The sequence below is a fragment of the Strigops habroptila genome, chromosome 2 (assembly GCF_004027225.2).
Source record: "Strigops habroptila isolate Jane chromosome 2, bStrHab1.2.pri, whole genome shotgun sequence".
Taxonomy (NCBI): domain Eukaryota; kingdom Metazoa; phylum Chordata; class Aves; order Psittaciformes; family Psittacidae; genus Strigops; species Strigops habroptila.
In genome coordinates, this window is record NC_044278.2 from 10,501,526 (window position 1) to 10,526,824 (window position 25,299).

Sequence of the window (25,299 nt, forward strand, 5' to 3'; positions counted from 1 at the left end):
GCCTGTGACTTGCCCACTTCTGCCAGCGTGCTCCTGAAAAGCAGAATAGCTGTGAAAGACAGAAAGCTCAGAAAGAGCTAGCAATCACAGAATTCCCCTAAATCAGGGTCAAACCCTGAACTCATCAACTCTGAGTAAAGTGGTTTTGGTAAACCTAAATCAGGTATCTAGAGCAATGCAGGTTTCCCATAAATGACAAGACAAAGCCTTTTACTTTGACCTGACTTATGTTTTGAGTTGACTGAGACTAGACAGGAACCAAACTGCAGTTCCCACTGCAAATGTTCACCCAATATCTGCAAAGTTTATGGCACAAATAGCCTTGGTTTTGGTTAGACTATCCTAAACAGAGGAAATTATTCATGCACATGAGGATGTGATTCACATCCGTCAATATTCACCCATGGCATTCTGATTTCACACACGTTTGGGCCTGAGTCTTCTGTGATGACCAGAATGGGGCAAATGGAATTTGCTACCGATCTGGCATATCTTCATTTGATAGCCTTACAAGCTAATCATCTGATTTAAGAATGAAGTAGATTTAAGAATGCAGTGTTTAAAAACACATACTGAATATCAGATAACACAATCAAACATATGCTAAGGTACAGAGTATTCATAAAGGATGCCAGAATACTATCCACCTGCTGGTGGGCAGCACACATTGAATAAATGGGTAAATGTGACTAAGTTGTTAGTATCATTTTATCAGTTCATAAATATCACTGCCAAATCAAAGCAGCTATCTATTATTTGCCCGATAGGCACACATTATTTTCCTTCATTATTTAACCTGTTTTAGTTTGATCCTATATAAGCTTAAAACTGGGGGGAAAAAATACAGCCTGTATAGAAAATTGCTGTGGGATTGTAAAAGATGTAGAGCTTGCTGAAGAAAATGAACTCTAAAAACTGTTTTCCTTGTTTAGGTGCTCTCTCCAGGCCCTCTTGTTTATGTAAGGTTCAATACATGACCAAGTTATCTTGCATCAGCCAGGCTGTGGTAATTGTCTGTGGGTGCACTTTTGGGCTGTAGCAAATGCAAGAAGATTTAACTTAGTTTAAGCCCCTTTCATTGCAGACAAACCTTACACGACTTACCTTACATTCCCTGTGGGGTGGGAGTATGCTTCTTACTCACATATAGTGATATCCAATGTCCCAGGAGCCTTACGCTCTGTCTGAGGATTATGAAAGGCACCCTAAAAGGCATCTGGGACAGCTTGTCTTTTTTCTGCAAGTATATGGCACAGGCACACAAATGAAAGACTTACCTGCCATGCCTCAACCTTCTTAATGTCTGCACAGGATCCATTCGTGAAGAGTCCTTTCCCAGGGGTACAGGTATATATATCCTGCAAGGCGTGGGCAATAGAATATACTGCCAAATACACATTATAGGATATCCGCAAGTGCGTGTAGTCCATGTACGGTGTCTCCACACTGGTGATGTTCTCATCCCCTGTGCATGGAGGTCGGAAGGCAGCTGTTCCGTTTCCAGCTCCCAGTCCCTCTTCATGGCTCTTGTGGAAGGAAGTTGAAGATGGAGAATTTTTGGAGCCATCAGGGAGATAGCAGTTAAATGTCTCCTCCCAAAACTCCTTGGCAAAGCCATTGTTGGTGGACTTCTTGGGATGCACCTTCTGCAGGAACTCACGAAAACCTGGAATCTGTCCTGCCTTCAATGCAAAGCCAATGGTGCTGCCAATGACACGGAAGAACTCAGGCATGGCTATCAGGGAAGAGCTGGCCCAGGCCTCACTCGCCAGCCAGATCTTGCCTGTGATGTTTCGCCTGACGATCTCTTTGATGAGAGGCTCCAGGTCTGGGCCACTGGAGAAAACAACGATCACCCTGGCTGTGGAGTTCTGGATGACCTCCACCACCTGCTGGATCTCCTCCTCATCCGAGTACTGGGAGATGAGCTCGCTAAAATCAATGCAGATGTCTCTCTCCTCTGCCTCCTCCCGAAACTTTTCGATCCCTGGCCGGCCATAGTCATCATCAGCTGCAATCGTGCCCACCCAGTTCCAGCGAAAGTACTCAATGATGTCTGCCATCGCTGTGGCCTGATGCTCATCATTGGGGATTGTGCGGAGGAAGGACTTGAACTGGTTCTTATTGCTCAGGAGACGACTGGATGAGGCATAGCTGACCTGCGAGGGCACAGTAAACAAGGAAAACACACCATGAAGAGAGCTGCCTGGGAATGAATTGCCTACATTTATCTAGCATCACTGTCAACCTGTGTAACCTCGGATGGGATGAAGAGAAAGCTGAGCACCACACTGGCAGCCACGTACTCTTAGCCTGCGGCTGCACAAGATCCACTCTGAGAGTCTGTGTGTTCTTGTAGCCGACTGTCTTACAGAGGCACACATACAGTTGTAGCTGCTCGGACCCAAGAGGCTGGAGCAAGCTCATGTCCACCTGTGAGGTCAAGGATCTGAGGGAGAGAGTCAGTGACACTAGTTTGGAGGAGTAGCGAAGAGGTGAGCCACCTCACTGCACTTTCTTCCAAATCCACATACAAGAAGAATGTATCTTTTAGATAAATGAGGGAAATACAGATAATTCTGACAAAATGCAGGCTTCCTCTGGCCTCAACCAGAGATGAGACAGCCAGCTGGTATTGCCATCCTGAACCTACTCTCTCTGTCTCTCGTTGTCTCTGTCCCCATCCTTAAACAGGCTCCATCCAGCATTCTATGCATGTTATATACAATCTCTGCTAGTTGAAGTAAGAAGAATGTGATGTATATCTGTCGCCTTGACCCTGCGGAGTGTTATGGTCAATATGGTCAATACTACCTTAGCAGTATTTCCTGATTGCTGGCCAGAATCAGCAAAGAAGCCAGTAGGCATTCCATGCTCCATGAGACACCATTTTTCACAGTTAAAATGGGATTTTATTTCCTTTTCTAAAGAGCTACTGAGAAATAATTTTTTTCTTTTCCTAATCAGAACAAGTGCCATATGCTCTTAAGATACAATTTGAATTTTCTACAAGTAGCGAGAAAGCCATAAAACCCAGAAAAGAATAGTTTAAAGATCTGGAGAACTTTTAAAATGCACTTATCTTTGTATTTTGAGATTGGCATTTGAACTCTTTAAGACATTTGAAAATGTGTTCCATAAGCAGTTCATTTTGTACAAAGTGGAAATTTACAGAAAACCTTATCTCCTCCTTAAACTCTGACATTTAATGTTTCTGCAAGAAGGAAGAAAAGGAGGTGTCCTAGTGCAGTTTCAAGGATGGAATACTCCTTTCACAAAGCTACACTCTCCCCTGGACAGGCTCCTGCTCAGTGCTACTGTCATCTTCCACATCCTACTGCCAGGAGGTAGAGGCAAGGTACCCCGCTCCTGCAAGGTACCACACTCCTACATGTGCTGTAAGAGTACACTGAGGGAAGATACTGAGAAACAGAAGTCCTAACATTTTCAGTTTCTATGTTAGCGGAATGAGTAATGAGCCTTACATTAAACGTAAAATATACCTCCAACTTGTACTGAAACACAGGGTCTATTAAGCATGAATTTGCTAATGGCCTTGCTATAAATGGCAGTGATAACGTGTATTCTAATGCTGCCCAACAACTCGCAGTTTAAAAGCCTGCTTTCAGTCGTCATACTTAACCATCTGGCTGAGATTTTGTTCCAGAACTGAACCTCCTGACATCTACCCATTTCTGCAACCTCTAGATATGACTACTGCCTGGTAGCACAAACACTGTTCAAAGGGAAAGTCTGAGAACTGCAGACATCTCTTACACTCAGTTCAACCTACCAGCCCTTCTTGGCTGCCCTTGTTCAGCTGGTAATGTGATGTGTAAATTAACAATACCCCTTAAATGCCATTATGGTATTTATTACACACCACTTTCCAATGCTACACCCGGCAATACCTAGATAGCACACACTGATCTTAGCTTAAACCGTTCTTTTACCCTGCTCAAAGACCAAATGTGCATTTTTTCAGACTCCTGCAAGGGAGTCAGACTGATAACATTAAGTAGACGAGATATATTACTGTGCACCAGGCAGTCAAGAATTCTTCCTTCTTCATTTGTGGTGCAGATGAGAATTGGAGCCCTGACTGAAGTAAAGATATATCATCTCAGGTTAGACAGAGAGTACTGTGTGACACAATCTTGTTACAGGGAGTCTTGTGAACTCTGGCACCTGTCTTCATTTTTGAAGAGGCTATGCAAGGCAACACATAAATGGATAAGGCAAAGCATTTTTTCCAAAGTTGTCTTTGGAAGAGCAACAACATTAAGCTATAATATGCCGGCCTCCTACTTATGGCCTTGGCAGAACAAGAAGCTTGTTAAACAAAAAGATGGGACCATGGATACTAGCACTGGCCCCAGTAGAGTCAGCATGCAGCAAGAAGGATGCTGTGGCACAGCAGCTGATATAACTACACCACCACGCAGATGACCCCAGGACAAGAAGGGGCATATACATGTGCTTTCACAAACCCCGTTTTGGAGGCCCTAGGGCAAAAGAAAGGCAGGTCAGCCCAGAAGAAACCTTCACAGCACCTGATCAGCACAAGCAACAGCTTTACAGATCATCTACCTGAATAACCAGAGATGCTGACAGACCTAAGAGTAGCTGGCAGTGACTGAGTTCTGCCTTACGTGGGTTCTGTGGGTGTTGGGCATGACTAGACAGTGACCATGGTGAAGTAACGTGACAACTAACCTGTCAAGGCTGACAACTGCCAGTAACTGACCTAAAATACCCATGCTCGCAGACTAAACCACTCCAAAGGACTCTAGTCCTCCAAGACTAAGTTGGCTGAATGTTGTTATTGGCTGCTTGCTAACCTTTGTGTTTTGGGGACTGCAAATAGCTAGCAAGACACATTTTCACTGTAAGAACCCCCCACATTTTGTATTGTTTTTCTCCTTGAGGTTCTATGTGAAATGGCAAAGATGAAACAACCTTTGTTTAATCTCTGCAGAGCAGAGGGGCAGGCCACTTCTGTAACCTAAACAAGAGAGGTAAAAGCATACCTGAGGTATATAAAAGAGTCCCAGCAGATTGGCCACAGCAGTAGAGATGCCAGAGCCGGTTGCCCCCACGACTGCAATGGTGGAAGGGATATGTTCTGAGCAGTTGCAGAATTCGTCCAGGTTCAAGGAGTCTATCTTGTTCTGGGCCACAAAACTCAGTGTGGCCTCCAGGGCTTTAGAGACTGTATTGCAAGTGTCAAATATCCTATATCCCAGGGTCATGTTGGGAAGGAGAGTTGGGCTACTGTTTATTTCTTCTATGGCAAAGATCATAGCCTGGAGCCAGCGGAAGCCTCGGAAATTATACCTGGGGGAGCAAAAATAACAATGAAATAGAGTGAGAAGGAGGGAAGCAGAGGAGACCAGGACTGAGACAAAGACAGAGTGAAGAACTCCGGATACAAAAGCCATTTATGCCATTTCTTGCATCCTACTAAATTTGGAAAGTTTTGCTTTTGTCTCCAGTAGTTACAGAAGAGGTATGCATATGCTACAAGGTTTTGTTTGGTTTTTGACTTTTCGCTTCAGAGGTCATGAGGATGGGGTTTCTAAGTTGCCTAAAGTCTGGGAAAGTTGAAAAAGAGCATTGCCTGGAGGGTTGGCTCTGGCCTTTCCCTTCTGCTCAGGACCCTAACCTGGATCTCGTGATTTCTGAGTAAATGCTCTGACACAAAGCTACACCTACCAGGTTTCCTTCCAGGCTCCTCTGACATGTTTCTGAATGCAGATGGCAGTGTGTGCTAAGCCTGTGCTGAGCATCATGCTGCCAGGGACTTGGGCTCAGGGGTGCTTGGTGTGTCAGCTCCTCATGGCTTTAGGCAGGCAAAGCAAGCTGAGACACAGCACTGGCATGCCACTGGAGCTCTGCTCAGGGAAATGGGGCCTCACATCACACACTTCACATTGTGAGGAGAGAGCACAGTCAACCTGTTTGTACCAGAGAACACAGACATTCTATAAATGGAAATCCAGGCGTAACTCACTAAGTTGTTAATTAGTTACTTCAGTGCTTTCATTGAAGGAATAACTTTTCTCATTATTATAGTGCTCTCATACATTTGCTTTAGACACGAGTTCAGAAGATGTCCTAAGAGATGGCCTATGAAAAAATTGCATTTTTTGAAGCCTCCTCTAATCTCTAAAATGGAGAAGCTGAATTTTCTGACTGTCTCTCAGCAGTGCATGGAGCTAACCCAGAGCTGGGGAGTGCTGGCAAGTGTGCTGCAGGACCTGGGAGTCCCTGTTCAGAGCATCGCAAGGGCTCGCAGTGAAAGAAGCTGATGCAGGGTGAGTGATTACTCATCCACAAAACAGAGAAGCTTCTTTGTGGAAAGCAGCAGGAAGAAAGAAGCTTTGATATATGTTATTCTCAAATTTTACTTACTGTGTTTTCTCCTGCACAAGCAACCAGTTGTGTGCCTGTGAAGCTGCCGTGTTTTAGGGTAATTCAGCTGGAATGGCAGAATCTTTCATGAACTGAAACCTGCCTTTCCTTGTAATGCACTATGGGTCAGGCCAGCAGTTAGTTTGCAGTTTTGTGTTGAGTTGCAGCTGAAAACAGGAAAGTGTCAAAGCTGTTATGCTTGAGATCCATTGGGAAACTGACAGGCTCTTCCTAGAACTGGAAGAGCCTGGGGAAATAGCCTGCCCAAGAACAGATTCTACATGAAATGGTAAATTGTAGGTTTCACTTGAGTGCCATTTTGAAATGCTTTGAGAGATGTTTCTGTTACCAAGGTGAAGATTTCTGAAGATAAGCTTTATGAAATTATAAACTTTCCATCTCCGAGATATATAATCCGAACTTTTTAAATTGCTGGATTAAATGAACCGCTTCCAGTTAGTGTCAGCTGTGTCTGACTTCTTCAAACGGAATGAACGTAGTCACGTTACTTCCATTCCAGGAGTTTTAGCTGATTCATCTGGGATCACAATTTCTAAAGATACCACATCTCAGGTTTACCCTTAAGTCTTAAAAACTTCTTTTATTCAACTTTTGTCATCTGCTCCAGACATCTTCGGCCAACTTCCAAATGAAGTTCTGCTCTGAAGTTGTACCTCAACATCCAGACAGCACAGTTTCAGTACAAAATGTTTGAGGCCAATAAAAATCCTTGCTTAGAACTTACAACCCAAGGGACAGCTTTTTCAAGATCACTCTTTTTAAGGACACCCTTTAGAACATGGGAGTGTGGGTCACTCTGAGAAGTAATTTGGTCATTTAGATGATCTTTTCTTCTAGTTCCAAACCACTGAGGAGTGAGATGTAGTGGGAAAGCTTGGAAATAAAAGGGAAAGTCTCAGAGTGAATGAGGCAGTGAGTGTTGTGTACAGAAAAAAGACATGCTGGGCACACCGTGTTGCCTCACGTGGTCAGAAATACACGAGATGAATGGCAGCAAGGAGGGATTTTGTGACGCTTCTCTTAAAAAAGCTAAATGTGTTTACAGATATTTTTAATTACAGTGAAAATAGGATTTGAAGCAAAAAAAAAAAACCAACCCAAAACCCCCTGTATCCAGGCTCCTCATGTAAAAGAGAAAAATCTGAAAGCATTTTCTATATTTAAAGAGAAGACTGCTGAGAAGCTGGGAAGTTCAAAGGTACCACTTCACTACTGTGGAAAGCTTTATGTTTTGAGTATGTGTAAAAGTAAATTTAAGCCTCCTCACAGTAAATGATACAGGTGGAGTATGACACAAAATTATTTTGCCTGCTTGACAGCAGTTTGGCTTAACTTTTTAAAATACCATAAGGTGGTGTTTTCAGGTGGTGGTCTCACTTTCAAAAGCAGTGAGAACTGGACTGTCCCCCCTTTGACTTCAAAGAAAATATTTGCCATTGAATTAAGTAAATGCAGACTAAGGCCCATGATACACAGTAGATTTTATTTTCCTCTGTGACAAATGCTCCTGATGATTAAGGCTGGTACTTCAGCACAGCCTTGAGTTAGGACTGGTTTAATTTTGAAGGGGAAAGGAGGGCAGGGGGTGTGTTCTGGGAGCTAGACTCAAAAATGCCTCCAAGATGCTTTTGGTAATTTATCTCAAACTAGCCTGGGCAGGAGACATGGAGTTCTCTTCAGTTGTACTTCTTTGATAACAGCATCGGTAGATCAGGAGAAGAGGATCCAATGGGATGGATCTATCTTCTCTAATACCTGATAGAGCTTCAGAGAAGGTAGTATGACTAATTGATGGAGTGCTCTGTCAACTATTCAGAAATTTGACTGGCAATTTCCATAAAGAAACTGGAAAGGATTTGCTAACAGAAGCAAACTTTCCATTAGAATTTCAGAATATTTAAACAGCCATTGATTTTTTCTTGGTGCAAAAGAAGCAGCCTCCAAAACTTATTTTCTGCCATATTACTTTACAGTTATGTTGGCAATAGTCTTGTATTTTAACATTTCTGAGATGTGGTACTATGAAAAATGGCCATTAAGCTCTAAATGAGAGATTAATGGAAATGATTCAGTGCCCAAAGGTGTAGATACGCATTTTTATTTACTCTCATTTCTTTAAAGGTTTTCCTTCTGATGCCTGTTCTCCCACCTGTCAGAGCATGCAACCCACTGATCTTTTTTATTCCCAGGCAGGAGCACAAACAGGGAAAGAGAAATCAGAAACAATTCCTCCACAAATTCTCATTTCAATTGTCATATCTGCAAGCGACAGATTATTTTTGCAGCAGCTCAGATTGCTAAATAGCAGCTTCGCAAGATCTCACTGATGCCCACAGGTTTCTTTCTAGTTGGTATAAATGTGTCTGTCAAGGGATGCTCAGGCTGGCTTAACTGTTCCAGTCAATGTTACAAGAGTATGTAAATTAAAGGACACAAGCTCACTGCATGGTTTAAGATCCCCATAGCTTCATCCCCTGTTTGCTTGTTTGTTTGTCTGGTTTGGTTTGAACAGTTCTTACTGTCTGGATCCTGCATGGAAATTAGTCCTGATCCCTGTTGGTCAGAAAGGAAGAATTCACAGTCTCATGTGAATTCATGATCTTCATTTATCAACACTTGCAAGGCACTAAACTAGAAGCAACAGAATAGGAAGGAAAAGAAGGAGAAAGTAATGCGAAAGCTCTAAATACAGCTTTCACTTACCCTCCCATATCTGACAGGTAATTTTATTCAAGAATGGTGGCAAAGCCTGCATATGCCTCTCGGCTCATGCCAGTACTCCTCTTTCTCTAGTGGTTGTATGCACATACTAATTTCTCTGTTCTCTCTAGATTTCCAGTACATTAATTACATGTTATTGCTGCTACTACCACTGCTATTACTAAGCTGTGCAAAGGGGAGACCTTCAGTCGTTTGTTAGATTCCTGCAGTTGGTAGGTATAATGAGTTGCTTACCACTCCTCCAAGCTAGTACTATGGGTCCTGTGCAGACCAAAGAAAATTAAAAATTAAAAACTCAGAAGGTGGGTGGAATGAAAAGCGAAAAAGGAAATAATTTGGTCTAGAAAGGAAATGTTACATATCCTATTATGTATTGAGTGCTGCAGCAGGATTAGCAAATATGTCTGCAAGGGGTAGAATTAAAACTCTGTTCTCTCAGATGGACAGAAAGACTCAGTGAGCTAACATGTCCCAGAGCCATACTCTGTGAACTCCTGCACTATGACATGGGGATGATGTCTCACCACAGCTGAAAGCTGTGTGCCACAGTGTGGGACCTTGGCCTGACTGCGGATCAGAATACTGGAAATATGCACTAAAAACCATGACCTAGTGACACCATATTGGCCACACTGTATCACAGCTCAGTAAGATACATTCCTCATTGCAGTTCATTACAGTAAGAGGAACACATGGGTATGGCCTATCCATGCAATAATGATAACAATAACATCAATGATACCACCACTACCACTACTGCTAATTTACCTGAAAAAAAGAACTGACAGAGGGATCAGGTTATGAATAGGCCTTTGCAGATGCTGACAGAGAATGGGGGTCAGGGATTGCTTGTGCTGTGCTCAGCCACTGTCTCCACTGCACACATCAGATGCGCATCAGAGAATGTTACAAGGAAAGTTGCTGCAACAGCACCTAAGGCTTACATAGACAGAAGGTGTATTTATGTCAAATGTGGGATACTTGATTGCTTAAGCAATAAACAGGAAACTAAATTGCTCTCACTTTCTGTACTCCTATCTGACATTTGGTGTGGCAAAATCAAGAGTCATTTTTCACTTTGGACTCTACAACTCTGCTTAAAGCATGAAGATGTATTTTCAGTAAAATCTGCCAAAAAGAATGGAGAACAGACTGTTACTGTTCTCTTTTCCTTTCGCTGCTGAGTTATGTATATATAATCAAGTGCAAGGTAGGCACAGTAGGTTCAGGCCAGTACGTATGCTGAGCTGGGGAGAAAAAGCATGAGAAGTGTGAAAAGTGAAAAACGGTACAGCAACTGTCCTACCCATTTTGAGAAGCTCTGTTTGGGAGCACAGATATGCCACCGAACACAGATAAATGTGTGGAAAAAGGTCCAAACAGCACAGATCAGGTTGAACAGTCCTCAAAAGAAAGGAAAAGCCACCTTACCTTAAATTGTTTGATACTGAACTCCAGAAGAAACCGGGGCAACCACCCACAGGGTTTCAGCGGGACCCTTAGGTCTCTTTTCTTGGTTTCAAAGCAAGGAGCTTTTCATATGGTCTGATGCCTTGCTGCTGCCTAATGGAGGAGAGTATGAGGAAAGACAGAGGATGCCCATACTCCTACAGTGACCTGGGTCTAATTTTCTTATGTGATATGAGACGCTTTCCTATGTACACAGACATTTGAAACGGGGACAGGTCTAAACTGGTTAGCCTCAGCCTTGAAAAGAATACAGCAGTGCTGGAGAAGGCTCAGAGAAGGGCAACAAGGACAGTCAAAGGTATGGGACAGATACAGCATATTTGGGTTGGCCAGGTACAGCCACACTTAAGCACCTCTAGCAGATTTCCCACCTCACAGAAGTTTTTGACACTACAAGATTGGGGAGATTTTACTTTGTGAAGAAACTGGAGCCTTTCCACCCTCCTACCTCCCCCCAAAAAAATATGATTTCAATCATTCCAGATCAGGCAATTGTCTAGAACTGAAGAAACTCAAACATGATATGAAAGACTCTAGCTCATGACTTGAAGAATGTATTGGGCTCCTACAGTCAGCATGCACAAACCTGCCACAGGCTACCACCAAACCACAGAGCCCAAAACCATAAAGGACCACCACAGCTGTGTTGAGAGATCCCTGTACAAGTCCAGCCAGAAGAAATTTCTGACTTAAATGCTGCTGAAAATTGAAAATCCTTTCAGGAAAAATATCTGTTCTCAATTTAACTGTAGCAGTAAGAAGGAATACACATAAACTGTCCCATGGAGTAATTATCTTCATCCTTAAAATGTGATGGCCAGTCGCAAAAAGTCTTCTCAACCCAATTTCTTTTGAATTAAACCTTTCCTGGAAGTGGACATTTTCTGGTAAAGACATCTGCAATGAAGGAAATTCCAGTCTTCTCTGCTCCAACCATCCTATCCTTGTTGCTGTCGTAATTGCTACTACCTCTGCAGCTAGATCTCTGACCTTCATTAAGAATTCTCTTTCCATTTGCATTATGCTGTCAACTCACAGTTTAGCCAGTTCCTTGAAGGAGTGCAGCAAAGTGCCACAAACGCCTTCTTCTTCAGTTAACTCCTCTCTTTTGCACCTGCAGCTTCTTGGTGCAGGGATAACAGGTACACAGATTTTTATCCAGGCAAATTTCACGTGCAGGATGCTTTTGAGCAGATCAAATGCTGCCCAGGAGTATCTCCCATTGTGTCCTTAAAACAGCTGGTCTGGCTTTTCAGGATTTGCCTGTTGCTGGCAGTGCTATTTCGTTAAAAAGTCTTTTGGCAATCACACACTTCTACTACTCGTGGGGGAACATTCTCCTGTGATCCATTCTAATAATGGGACCATGTCAAGACAGTCACTGAGGCTGGCTCAGCATTGACAGAAATGAAAGCTATGTTCAGTTTGCAAATACCTGCACTGTCCTGCTTGCCACCTGGAGTAGGTGAAGAAGACAATGAAGCTGAAAACATCTATTGCTTTTCAGCATTCCACTTTTAAAATACATCATCTGGGAGAGTAACAAATGATGAAAATCTAGCAGAGCTTCTTGCTCCATGAAGTAGACATTCCACATACATTTAGTTCATGTCTTTCCTATGCATGCACAGAAGAAGTCAAAAGAACCCCTGTCTAATTGCACTTCTTTCTGAGTGCTTCATATGAAAGCATTTGGGGATGATGTCATAACCTAGATGGACGTGTCTTGCTCAGCATCTCAATGGGAAACTGCACCTGAAATCTGTAAGCATAGCAGGAATGCTGTCAGCCATTCTTCACTGCCATCTGCAACAAAACTGTGCTACGTCCCCAGTCTAGGATGAGCAGTCCAAAGAATTCCAGATACACAATTTTTCACATATGATTATGGAAAAGGTCCCATAACACTGAAGTGTTTTCCCATGCATGGACATGACAAAATTCCACATCAATTTCTTATATTTTGTTTATGTGACATTTCAGTTGCAATCAGTTTCTGCCACACTTTCCATTTGTTATATGTATTATGTGTCAGGTTGTAAGGTTAAAAATTCCTCATGTTTCATCCTAAAAATGGCTACACTTCAATAATGAGAGTAATTGTTCTCATGTGCATTTCTTCCTCCAGGGTTAACTGCCAAAGGCTGAAGACAAAACCTATATGCACTATCTGCATAGAAAAAAAGGACTTTGGGTGAGGAAAGCCTGGGTAAGGAGTTCAAGTCTGGGACTTGGTAAAGGTCCTAAAGAGACATCTCTGTGTTAAGGTCCTAAAGAGACATCTCTGTGTTCAGTGGGAATTTTTAAAAAGCAGTGACCTATCTCACTTTCATCTATTCAGTTTTTAGGCAACTGAACAGTTTGTAAAATCTTAGAAGATGAGAGGCAGAACTGGGGGGAAAAACGATTTCTAAGCTATTTTGCTGTGCATGACTGTAACTAAATGAACTTAAGGGCACTGTGGGTTATTTTCCACCCTCCTACTAGGAAAGCTGATTTTCAGATACTATTCAAGTATCTACTGTGAATGGCCAAATAGATCAGTAAATTCACGTTTTGGTAGCTTTGAGTAATACAATGATTGCCTTCTTTCACTGTCCAAATATTATTTATGTTACCGTTTAACATATGCACTTCCTGACCTTACACACTTGGTTTTTCTATTATTTACACCATACCTTCCCATTGTCCCTGCAAGCATCAGACCACAGAGTGTATTTATACAACGTATAGCATGTCATCTGGAGTTGAGAAAGGTCAAGGCTTCCCTAGCAAAACTTTTTCTGGCTTACCTTATGCACTCCACTGATTCTGGTCTTGATTTTAGATCCTGGTCTTTAGCAGCCACTCCAAAATGAATGGGGAACAATCCTCCGAGAATAATGTCTCCCTTCTTCTGTGCCCGTTGGTTTGGCCCATAGGCAGCAGTGTTCCAGGTAAATAGCAAAAGAATCAAGCAGCAGCTATATAAAGTCATTGTTCCTCTTTTCACCAGGGAGTTATAGGATGCGAAATTGGAAAAGACGATGTAAGAAAGCAGATATTGTAATGTCTAAGCTTTTCCTTTCCTTAATATAGCACAGAGAAGATATGGGACACATGTCTGCAGGGAGATAAGCAACAAGGTGGCAGCCGCAGTGCTGATGTTTCTCCCTCTGTCTTCTCCATTGCAAAACAACAATTCAGCAGTCCTTCTTTCTTCATAACCAAAGCATTACAGAGAGCCCATCTCTGAGAACTGTAAAAGAAAGACATGAAAAGTGATCCCAGCTACACACCAGGGCCCCATGCTGCCATGGTGGTTCTGCTCTGTCAAATCAACCTCTCAGTATGCCCCTGAGTCTGCCCCCACTCAACAACCTGCCTGGGACACATAGCAACCCCGACAGAGTAAGCCAGGCACCCCAGTGATGCCAGCCACACCTCCTCAAACAAGTGTGAGATGCCTGATTCTATGGTTCTGTGTGACTCTGGTCACACCTGTAAAACCTGTAATCGGACATCCATGAAGACAGCACACAGTGAGAGACTTGGATGGGCAAGTGGGAAATAAGGGTGCATCAAATGCAGTAAGAATCAAACCTTTCTCTTAAGCAAATAACTATGATAATCTTCTGATGTTGGTCCATCCCCTCCTTTCCCTTGATTGTTCTTAACTCTCTGGTTTGAACTTATCCTTGCTAAAAATGAAACAAGGGCACAAGAAAGACTTCCTTCTCATTGAAAGTGAAGATGGCTTCCAGGGAAGCCTCTGAAATCCAGATACTTCTCCATAAGGAATCATGAAGGCTTGAAAGGTTTGGTGATCATGTCATTGGAAGCTTAGCTGTAGAGCTTTAAAGCCTACATCCTGGGATAAGAAATACTGCAGTTTCTCTGTGCTCAATATATTCTCTCTGCAGCACATCTAGAGGCCTGCCAAAGGAAGAACTAACTTAATTATGGCATATGAAAATGGATATTGCTATGGGGGAGGAAGTAGCACACAAAAATCACAATACACAGCTCTTCAGCCTATTTGGAATAGGTCTAAAAGCTAGTAGTACAAACCTGAAGTTAGTCGAATTCAGAATAGAAGTTAGGCATATGTTGCTAATCCTGAGGACAGTGAATTTCTGAAGCAAGTCATCAAGAGTTTTCAAGTGCTGGGAATCTTCTTATGAGGATGATGACTTACGTACTAAATGTACCTGGACAGATTTGACCTCTACCTAGGTCAAAAAAGGAGATACTGCAGGGAAACACTCTGATCATGAAGGTTCTTCTAGCAGCTAGCCTTAATGATTACATATGCTGTATGACCACCAAGCATTTGTAAATATTGATACATTTTTGTTAAAATGAAGGTCCAAATGCAGCAGTCAATGGGAGAAGAGACAAAGCTCACGTCATTCTCATGCTCTGTGGTCAACACACTTGGACAGCTGGGTAGATGCTGCACTTCTCTGTGGTAGGTCCACTCTGAATTGTTCTTTGGTCCTGGCTTGAACAAGCGCAATTTATTGGCAAGGGCAATCAAATCTTCAGCTAGAGACCAAAATATATCTAGGCAAACAATTTTCTACCAGGAAATGGGGAGTCACATGGAGAGATTTCGTAGGAACATACAGGTTTTCACGTGAAAAGATACGTATTTCATGTTCATCCAAGTGACTCCATCCAAAGTCAGAAACTCCCATTTTTTACAAACTTGACTCTTAGATCCCTATTCCTGACTGGGGATTTCAACACCATTCTCAAAATCTAAAATATGGACATGAAATGTCCAGTGGCTGCTGACACTGGCAGTCGAACACTTCAAGATGCTCCTCTGGCAAGCAATTGGAATTATGTCGCACTACTCTAGTCAGGATGCAATACTGTCTACCACTCGTGTATTGTCTTAACATCTGATTGGTACCCTTCACTAAGGAGCCACTGGTATTGGCATGTGGCCCTTTGACAGCAGGATGACTGAACTTTAACCAGAGCCAGGATTAGGTGTTGACAGAGCAGTGCCACAAGTAAGTGTCCCCAAGCTTTTGGGTTCCCATTTTTCTTGACAGATGGATGGTAGTACTTGGTTCTTTGGTGCCCAACAGAATAAGGAAGGAAACACTCTGTCACATTTCAGCTATGGAAAGGTCATCCTCCTCCCGCCACTTATGGATTCAGAAAAGATGAAAAAGCATATCAGACATTTTTTAGATGGATGTTCTCTCTCTCCACCTCTCTGAGGCTAACTCTGCCACATCCTATGAGGCAAATTTCTGGAAGGCAAACAATCACTGCAGTCAGCTGTGGACACCTTCCATTCTGTCCTAGTTCACAAAGCCCTCCTGCCATCTGATGCCCCATAGAAATATGAATGGGTGTTCTGGGCTTGTGGCTGGAAGAAAGACATGGAGTGCCAGCTGCAGGAAAGTGTTTTACACCATGGCCCCCTGTCTTGACACATAGCTAACCTTCCTGACAGCCAGACAGAATGGTGAAAGCGCAGCAAGGTTAGTGCTTCGGGAGTGCATCAGATATGCTGCAGAAGGGAAGCTCAAGTATATCATGCATGCTGCCTACATCTGCTCACAGCCCCTTCACTGCCCCAGTGTGAGGACCACTTTGGAAAGTTTCCACTCACATGGAGAACCATGGCCAGAGCATCCCTGCTGCTACTCTGCTTGTCCTTTTTCTCAAGCACTGCTCAGACCAGGCAGCAAGGAGACACATATTCAAACTGTTCTACTATTGTCAGCCTGCTCCTTGCAGCCCTCTTTCCAAGGGCACCCTCCCAGCACTGGGTGAACTAATAGCATGGGGGCCCTGAGGAAAAGAGTGGTCTGCTCTCCAGCTGAACTGCTTCACCTCCTTTTCAGTCTGCTCTTCAACCACATCCAAAGGTGGGTAGGGCCCTCATGAACTGTTCTGGGGCCTGCAAATATTCTGTGAAAGCCTGGGGTGACAAGTGAGGTCCATCACACGAGCTCTGGTCCAGCCAGTCCCAGTGTGAATGTTGCATTCCAGTGGAGGAGTGTGCTCTGCCTTTGGTGCAACTGATTGCACTTGCCTCTTTGCCTGCTTCATTGATCTGAGTAGATACACATCCTGCTTAACTACCGTTTCTGTTTGGCACAGGCATGAAAAGTTACGCTGGGAGCTTCTGTTCTTAGATGCAACTATGAGTTGAACAATATATTTTTACACTCATTTTGATTAGCTCCTGTGCATGTTCCAGAATGAGCAGTCACAAGAAAATCAATAACAACAGGCTAAAATTGGGTTCTCTTCTGGACAGTTCAGTAAAAATAATCAGTCAAAAATAAGTAAAATGCTCTCCCGGGTAGCAAAGTGAGATTAAAAACCACGAAGTAATGCGGCAGTATTATTAAAGTCAATCTAAATATGCCTGCAGCTACTGTTGGCTCAGAAACACCCTTCCCAGTGTAGCATATAGCACAAATGAAAGCAGCTCAGAAAGCCAGCAAAAAAGTTGTGTGTCCAGGAGTGAGTTCGTCATTAGAAAGGTTGGCACTCTTTAAATTAAGAGAGGATACAAAGGAAAGGGAAGAGCAGAAAAGACCTGAGATTATGAACAGTACATGGAGCCTGTTGTGACAGGCAAGAGCTCATGGCTGACACTTGTGGGCAAAGAAAAGCAACCTAGAACTTTGGCCAGAGGCCACTTTCTACGGGGAGCCCTCTGCCTGCATCTGTTAGAGATTGAGGGGGTGCAGGGGAGCCATCATCATGGGCACAGCAATTGTGCTAGGGCACAGCATTCTTGTTTAGGTTTGAGGATAATATGACTAAAATGCTGCTAATCCCATCCGGTAAGGAATGGGCAAACCCTGCTGTGCTCAGGGGCAGGCTGGGGCGGTCACCCCGGTCAGCAATGTAGCCTTCCAGGAAAGCATGGAGGAGCCCTAGGAAAGGGAAACAAGAGGAAGAGGGGTCTGGATTTTAATTCTTTCACTAGTTTTAAAACAAAGAAGCAGCACGTAAAAAGCTGATTCAGCTATACTGAGGTGAGGGCCAGTGCAGGTGGGGTCAGGACTTAGAAGACAGATGTTTGAAGCAGGGAGAATAATTTCTGAAGGGAAGCAACAAAGAGATGTGATGGTCTGACTAATGCTATTTAGCCTAGGGCATCCCCTCCCCTGTCTCCCTCCTGGCTGGCAAAGGTACCTGACTGCATGCTCCTTCAGGGGCAGCGATGGAGGAGGCCAGTATGGGTTCCCCTGAGCCTGGAACCAAACATAAGACTCAGCCAAGGTGGGATGGGATCAGTGACTTCCCCGTCTGCTGTGGGGTAAGCTTGAGACCGCAGCCTCCTGATTTATTACCGGTTTTCTGCTTTTCCTTTAATAACACTTTCTTTTACCTTCGGGGTTCTTTGCTTATGAAAAAGGAAACTGTTTTCATCATGAACAGACAGACAATGTAATTTAGTTTTCTGGGATGCTATGGAGGGGTTTGAGCTGATGCAACTGAATATTTAGGAACCACTCTTTGCCACCAGACAGTATGTGGCTGAAGTTTTAAGTGTAGAAAGAGTAAATTCACATTCTTATTTCTCTTTTCTCACAGTAGACAAAGCTGGAAGATCTAAACTGATAAAATAGGGTTCATTTTAAAACAGTGTTTACAGCACTCAGTATTCCAAGATGTCATTTGACAGCATCACAAGAGATTATTCAATGAAAACAAAGTTATTGATTCATGGTACAACTTGGTATCCCCTGAATACTTTGGAACAAGCTATTCTCAGGGACAGGACACAGAACTGAGATAGTATCAGAGGTGCTGTCTGTGAACAAGATGGGATGTGGGATGTAGATACATAAAACACATCCCTGAGGCAGCAAACTGAGGGATCAATGTCCAAAGATGCTCTGGCACGAAATGATAGCCAGAAAAAACAAAACCATTTGCCCAGCACCTTGTAAATCTCGGTGTCAAAATTTATAACTCTCTGTACCTAAATATCAACTAGAGGTGGGAAACCAAGTATCTCAAACTCATTTAATAGGAGATAGAGGTCTCCCAGCTGCTTTCAAGTGCTCTCAATGCCTGAGGTTGAAAATATTTGAAGATACTGATTTCCTGATGAATGTTTATTAGCTTCCTGCCAGTACCCCAAGGTAATATCCTCTAGTATCATCTTTTGTCGTGGCAAATCTTCCTTCAGTTCTCTTTTCTTTAACTGGATTAAGATTATGAGCCTCTTCCTTATTAAAGGAAAGCATTATGCAGCCAAAGATTGAATTACCCATTGACGCATGCCTGAAGACATAAAACTTAGCAAAATATAGCTGGAAATTATATTACTAAGAGAACAAATTACTGGGGTCCCACAGTTATCAGCTAATAAATTGAAAAGAATAAATTAACAAGCATCTGAATTATGAAGGCAGCTTGGAATCCATTGCTATTTGTTTCCTTTGCAAGTATTTCTACATTTAAAACATTATTTACTGTTAGCACAAAAATTCTTTCATCATGAGCTCTTCAATGCAGAACACCTTCTCCCTGTACATATATTCAGCAAATACAATTCCATAAGAATTCCTTTGCAAGAAACATATAAAAAATAAATAAATTTTTTTTAATGGCCCTATTTTTAATCCTCTCCACTTTTTCAAAATATTGCTTAATACTTTTTTTCCACTCTGTTTTATAACTATCAGACATTCCGATTTTGAACTCTCTTGGAAGTGGAAGTAAGGTAGCAGCTATCTCACCTAAGCTCTGGTAGAGGAAGTTGAAGTGGTTCCAGGAACAGGGGGAGACATCAGGCCACTACTGTCATGACAGAAACAGTGCCTGAGGAGGTACTGTCAAGGCTTGCAGCAATCGGTACCATGCTAGTTAGAATCATACAATCATAGAATCAACACGGTTGGAAAAGACCTCTAAGATCATCAAGTCCACTCGTTCCCCAGCACTGCCAAGGCCACCACTAACCCATGTCACTGAGGGCCTCATCTACACAGTTTGTGAGCGCTTCCAGGGATGGTGAATGTTTTAGTTGTCAGATCAAACTATGCAGAAAAGCCAGAAATGTTCAATGAATCTTTCTACTGTGGATGACAAGAAGCTGAATGGCAGACTCATAGCATATATTACTTATGAAGTACTTAATGAAACAGTAACTAACCACAGCTTTAAACAGCAGCTGCTCAAATTCATATAATAGCTGGGTTGGAAAGGATCTCAAGGGGTCATGCAGCCTGTACCTTAGCCTAACAAGGGCTCAGCAATAGTAGTGCTGCTCCCAGCATATTTTCTCTAAAACCTTTTGAGGAGGAAGTCCTGTCAGTCACTCAAGCCAGCCTATTCCCATGCTTCTCTGCTCTTACTGAGGCAAATGTTTTCTCACATTTGACTTGGATGTTTTATGTTGCAACTTAAGCTTGTCTTCTCCCATCTATCACATGCAGTCCAGTGCCTCCCTACTCATAATCGCCTTATTTAGGATTTTAATTCACCAATTCACCTCCCCTTTTCTCTAGATTTTTTTTTTAGACCAAGCAAACTAAACTTAAATGTAATATATATTTTCTTTTTCATAAAGGTGTTTTCCTGAGCTCAGATTATTCTTGTTTTATTCCTCTGGCCTCTCTGCAGCATGTCTCCACATTTAGTGCAGACCAGTGCCCAGAAATGGACAGAGTGCCCTTGCTGGGCCCTTACCGGTGCTGAGCAGAGTGGTAGGATTACTTCATGTGCCTTGCAAGCTACAGCCCTGTAGATACATCTCAGCATGGCACTTGTCTTTTTTGGAACAGCATGATATTGTTAACTTATGGTAGATCATCACCTGAACACAAGGCAAAGTTGTGCATGTTTATATCCACAAGGCCATGAAACCTCACAGGAGAGAAAATTCTCATCTTCCAAAAGCTCTTCCCTCCCATTCAGCTCAAAGGTAGAACCTGCTAAATTTGTGTGATCAACATCAATACCAACAAGGAACCAGCGTGCTCAAGCTCAGTTGAGTCTCCTGGACTTGAGGACCTTTATACAGCAGAGATCTTGGGAAGATTCCTGATACTGGCCATGGCAACAGGGCTGCCCCAGACCCAGAAGACCCTGGACTTCCACACAGCCTATTCAGCAGGGTCGTCCTGCCTCTGGGAGGCCTGGATGTGCATGGCCAGCACAGTCTGCCCATGAGACTGCCCTGGAGCTGCGATTTTGGGTGGTTTGGAGGAGCCAAGCTGCTCACCCACCCCCTGGCGCCTGACAGGCATGAAGCAAAAGCTTGTGGGAACTCCAGGTGCACCTCAGCAAAGCACTGTCCCACCAGGAGTCTTCCACAGAGCTGCTTGCTTTTGACAAATCACTGTTTCCTGATGAAATGCTGCTTTCTCAGAAGATGCTGCTTTGAGCACAACCTCTTCAGCTTTTGCTTGTTCAAGTTTTCATGTTTCTGTATCTTTCTAGAAGATCCAGTATACCTCAGTCAGAACCTGCTCATGTGATAAAATAATTACTGTCTGGAGAGCTATACCTTGTATAATGCAGGTGCCAGAATAATTCATTAGGGTTTTTGGTGGCTTTTAAATCTGGGATTCACTAAGCCTCACTCTAACCGAGAGTTGTATCTTGCTGAAGTAACAGAAATTCCTCAGCAGATATCCTGCTGTACCTTGAAATTATTGATGCAAGGCATACAGTTAGATCATGGTAAGCTTGAAGCCATGATCAACACACCTGCTCTCAACAGACAAGGAAGAGTTCAGGCATGGCCAAAGTTGGCCATGAAAAACTGAAGCACTTGTCCTAGAGTAACATTATCAATTCTACAAGATAAATAAAATGTTCTAAAAAATATAGTAAACCAGGCAATTGTATCACATTTAATTCCTCTACATCTGATAAGCCCAACATTGTTAAGTTTGCCAGTGAGTTACCATTTAAATCTCTAGAATATCCATACCTATAACATTATTTCATGTAGCAGTCATACCATTAGTTTTTCTTTACTTCTAAGTTCATGTACTGGTGTCTAAGTAATAAAGAGCCTACTATGAAAGAGTGTAGAGTCACACCCTCACCCATGTTTAGCACTAAGAAATACCAAAGTGGCAGAAATACACCTAGGGTATCACTGCTGATATTCTGTTCAACACAGCTACTTGAGAACAAGGAAGCCTAAACTGGTAAGAGCCTCAGAGTCCTGTCCGAGCCTCTGGGGAACTGCAGATATTGAAAAAGGAAACCAGAACACTTTTTCAATGGGTCTCAAACGAATTTGGTGGTAGGAACAGCAGTCAAAAGAGCAACAGCTCCTGTCTCTTGCACAACCAGGTAAAAATCCAAACCTGCCCACAGGCAGCATTTACCATGTGTGGATTTAATATGGGGTTATGAGGCCTTTGGTCTTCTTCCCACTTCAGCACTGGCTCATAAAGTGCACACAATCACATGCCAAGCAATGTAGCTGGGGTTGCATGGCTCTATAGCAACCACCTTTCAACCAGGACTCTTCTTTGGGATTCACATAACACTTCTCAAGTAACTTGCATCAGTATCATGTTCAAAATCCCTGATCAGTGTAATCTGGGTCCTGGGAACTGATATCCCTTTGTGGAAATAATTCTGTGTTTGCTGGTGGTGGAAAGCAAAAAACAGAAACAGAAGCGGTAATAGAAAATACCTTAGAGACTCATCAAATGCACTCAGTGAACATCGTTAGCAGACACAGGGATGTATTAGCTAACACAGAGCTGTAAGTGTTTTCTGAGCCATGAGTACTTGGTGGAAATCTTTCTGGAGGGTGACCTATGTCTTTGGAGCCATTTCCACATAGGCATGGCTGTAAGCCAGCCTGAGAAGCAGCTCTAAGGACCTTATAGGCATGACTGCTCTTATTCCTCCGAAGGGTAAGAATTTCATGCAGTAAGAGCTAAAGCTCATTTCTACAAGACATATCACAAAGTTCTGAAACAAATACTGGAATGGATTAAGACCGTTCTGCAACTTCTCATCTTTCCACTCCTGTGACTTCTTCACTACAAGCGCAGCAAAAGTGTATGCGCATACACAGGGAGTACTGAAATGCATGAGGTGACCAAGGTATCATCCTACCAAGCAAAGCACTCTGCTGCACCCCAGCACTCACTGGGAAATGACTAGACAAGAAACAACATCTGACAAATTCATGGCTTAATGAACTGGCAAGAAATGCTGAGGAGCTACAGCACTGCACGGGAGCCATGGCAGAACAGCAGGGCTTGGAGGGACTTCCTAATCCTAGGGAGTTCCAGAGCCACAGCACCTGATCTGCAGCCTTTTGGGAAGTTGCCATAAACCCACCAGTTATTAACTACTCTAATTTATGCTGTGAGTTGCACCAGACCTTTGAGCAATCTCAGATTTAGAGAATATAGGAAGCAGGGAATCCATCTGTCTTCATCTTAAAGCTGTCCTGTTTTGCCTCTCTGTGTTCTAGACTCTGACCTTCTCTTGCTGAGTCATGGTTTACTGACTTAGTTGTTTCCTATCCCTCCTGTTAAAAGCCTACCATTTTATCAGTTGATTAAAGTGAAAAGATACCTTAGATATAAGATCAGTCTAAGGCTTCTCAGTAGTTTCAATGATTTTTGTCTTCATGTACAAGGGAGATTAGGAGCCTTAAAAGTTGCAGTAAAACAGGAGGTGAAATATTTTTTCTAAGGTACCATTTTTTATGAAATTAGTGTCCTCAACTGTCCTTGTTTCTAAATAAAGTCCCACCAACCACACTAACGAATGTGCATTTCAGTGACAGCTACTTTACCCCACTCCAGATTTTTGGGCAGTGACTATACGGAGAAAGCAAGCCTGGGAATGCTCTGCAGAATGAAGGCACTCTACATCCTTGTGGGATGGTGCATATGGCACTCGGATGTTGTTTGCAAAATTGGGGTAGTTCAAACTTTTGCCTGCAGGTGAAACAACCAGGCATTCAACCTGTGTGCCTTCCAAAGTACCTTACATTCCTGCATATTATATATACATTCCTGCATCTCAAGCAAACCTTTCCTCCTACATCCAATGAAGAAGTTTTGCCAGCAAGTGTCACCCAACCAAATTGCTCTTAATTTCTAATTTGCAGGATTAATAGCTTTTCTGGGGATACAGAAGTGTTAATGGGTGTTGTGTTCACAGCCCTCAGAAGTAAAGTCCACCACTGCTCTACAGAACAATCCTGCATATGTAACTGGGAAGTTTCTCCATCTTTCCCAGCTCCTGGTCTATCTTCTTCCTTTCTCACCAGAAACATCTCTGGAGTTGACAAGAGGGCTCAATCCCCCCTAGAATAGTCCTTCTCCCTTGCTAGGCATGCCCATAAGACAACATGGTTGTGTTAGGGGCTTTTGCATCAGGGCATTTTTTTCTAAGATGCGCTTCTCTAAAAGCAAATGAAAAAAGGCTTCAGCTCAATTCTTTAACACCAATAAATGTCAATCCAAGAACATAATTTATGAAACTGCGCTGCTCTAGTGTGTGCTGGAAAGAATAAGAAGGAACTACCCCTGTTATCACCTCCCGGATGCTCTATACCTACATCTGTCTTTAATTTTTGTCTCGTATGTTTAGAACATAAGAGGTTAGAAAGACTGGTCACCAGGATAAAGCCATTTTGAACTGTTTTCTTTCTGTGCTACACTGTAAGGCAGGAAAGAATGGAAAAGTGGTTCAGGAGATGCCAAAGCAGACAGCTGTTTATAAGTAATTAAAATCACACAATTTAGTGCAGTGTTATTCAAAAGAGATGTCACACTTTCTGACTGGCCAGGGTAAGATCTACTGATTAGGGAACCAAAAGATCGGGGAACATGAGATGACAGAGTAAGAACACTAGAATAAGGAAAAGCATAATTAACTTTCTGTATTTCTCTGCATTAATCAAACCAGCTTTTGATCATTCTTTTAGAAAAGAGCAGGAGCAAATAAGGTCAGATCATGTAAATAAACATGAGAAGAAGAATCTGGTTTATATCAGCAAAATTCTTCTTTCCAAAACCTTCTGTCATGCATTAGTATTAGGTGCAAGCCACTAGAAAAGTCAATCTGCTTGTAAAGTGCAGCTTTTAAATAAACTAGGAGAACAGATTTCTGATAACCACTCGGTATGGTCTTGTTGAAAGTCATGTTCTACCAGAGCTGACATGGAAAAAGATCCTTGACATGATACCTGCTTCTTTCTTCTGCCTGGCTCGGCAGCCTTGTGCCACTTTATTTATCTGGGGCTTGGTTTCCCAACTTGTAATAGTGTCCAGAAAGAAGTTCAGAAATGTATTGCAACTATGCTTCATCCATGTCAATGGATGTCAAGCTGAGAATCAGCTGAATCAAGGTTGATTCAGGCATTTCTCTAGCAAAAAAAAAATATACAGATTTGAGAGTTGAACTTTTTTCCAATTCAACTTTGTCAAATTGCTTACAAGGGAACACCATAATTTGCTTCATAATTTCCTTTAATTTTACTTGATTTTTTTTAAAACCTCTGTGTCTGAAGAAAATGTTTTATTAGATCCCTTTTTTCCCCCTGCAGAATCCTCAGTGAACCAAACAATAAGGACAACTGTAATTCCGAGCCAATTTCAACATAAATCTAATTCAGAAAAAACACTAAAGTATGCGCTTAGCTTTAGTGAGACTTGACTTTAATGAAATTTAGTAGATTCTAAAAGCTTAGCAAGTACTTTA

At 42.6% G+C, this 25,299-nt stretch overlaps 1 protein-coding gene across 1 annotated transcript in view; it reads right to left on the bottom strand.

Annotated features, from left to right (window-relative positions):
• The window catches only part of CASR (calcium sensing receptor), a 74,187-nt gene that overhangs the window by 24,877 nt on the left and 24,011 nt on the right, over nt 1–25,299 (bottom strand). The window contains exons 2-4 of the mRNA XM_030471968.1: nt 13,419–13,864; nt 5,031–5,337; nt 1,278–2,159 (exon numbers count right to left, since the gene is read on the bottom strand). Coding sequence (XP_030327828.1) covers nt 1,278–2,159; nt 5,031–5,337; nt 13,419–13,603 — 1,374 coding nt within the window. The 5' untranslated portion in view covers nt 13,604–13,864. The remainder of the gene's footprint in view (nt 1–1,277; nt 2,160–5,030; nt 5,338–13,418; nt 13,865–25,299) is intronic.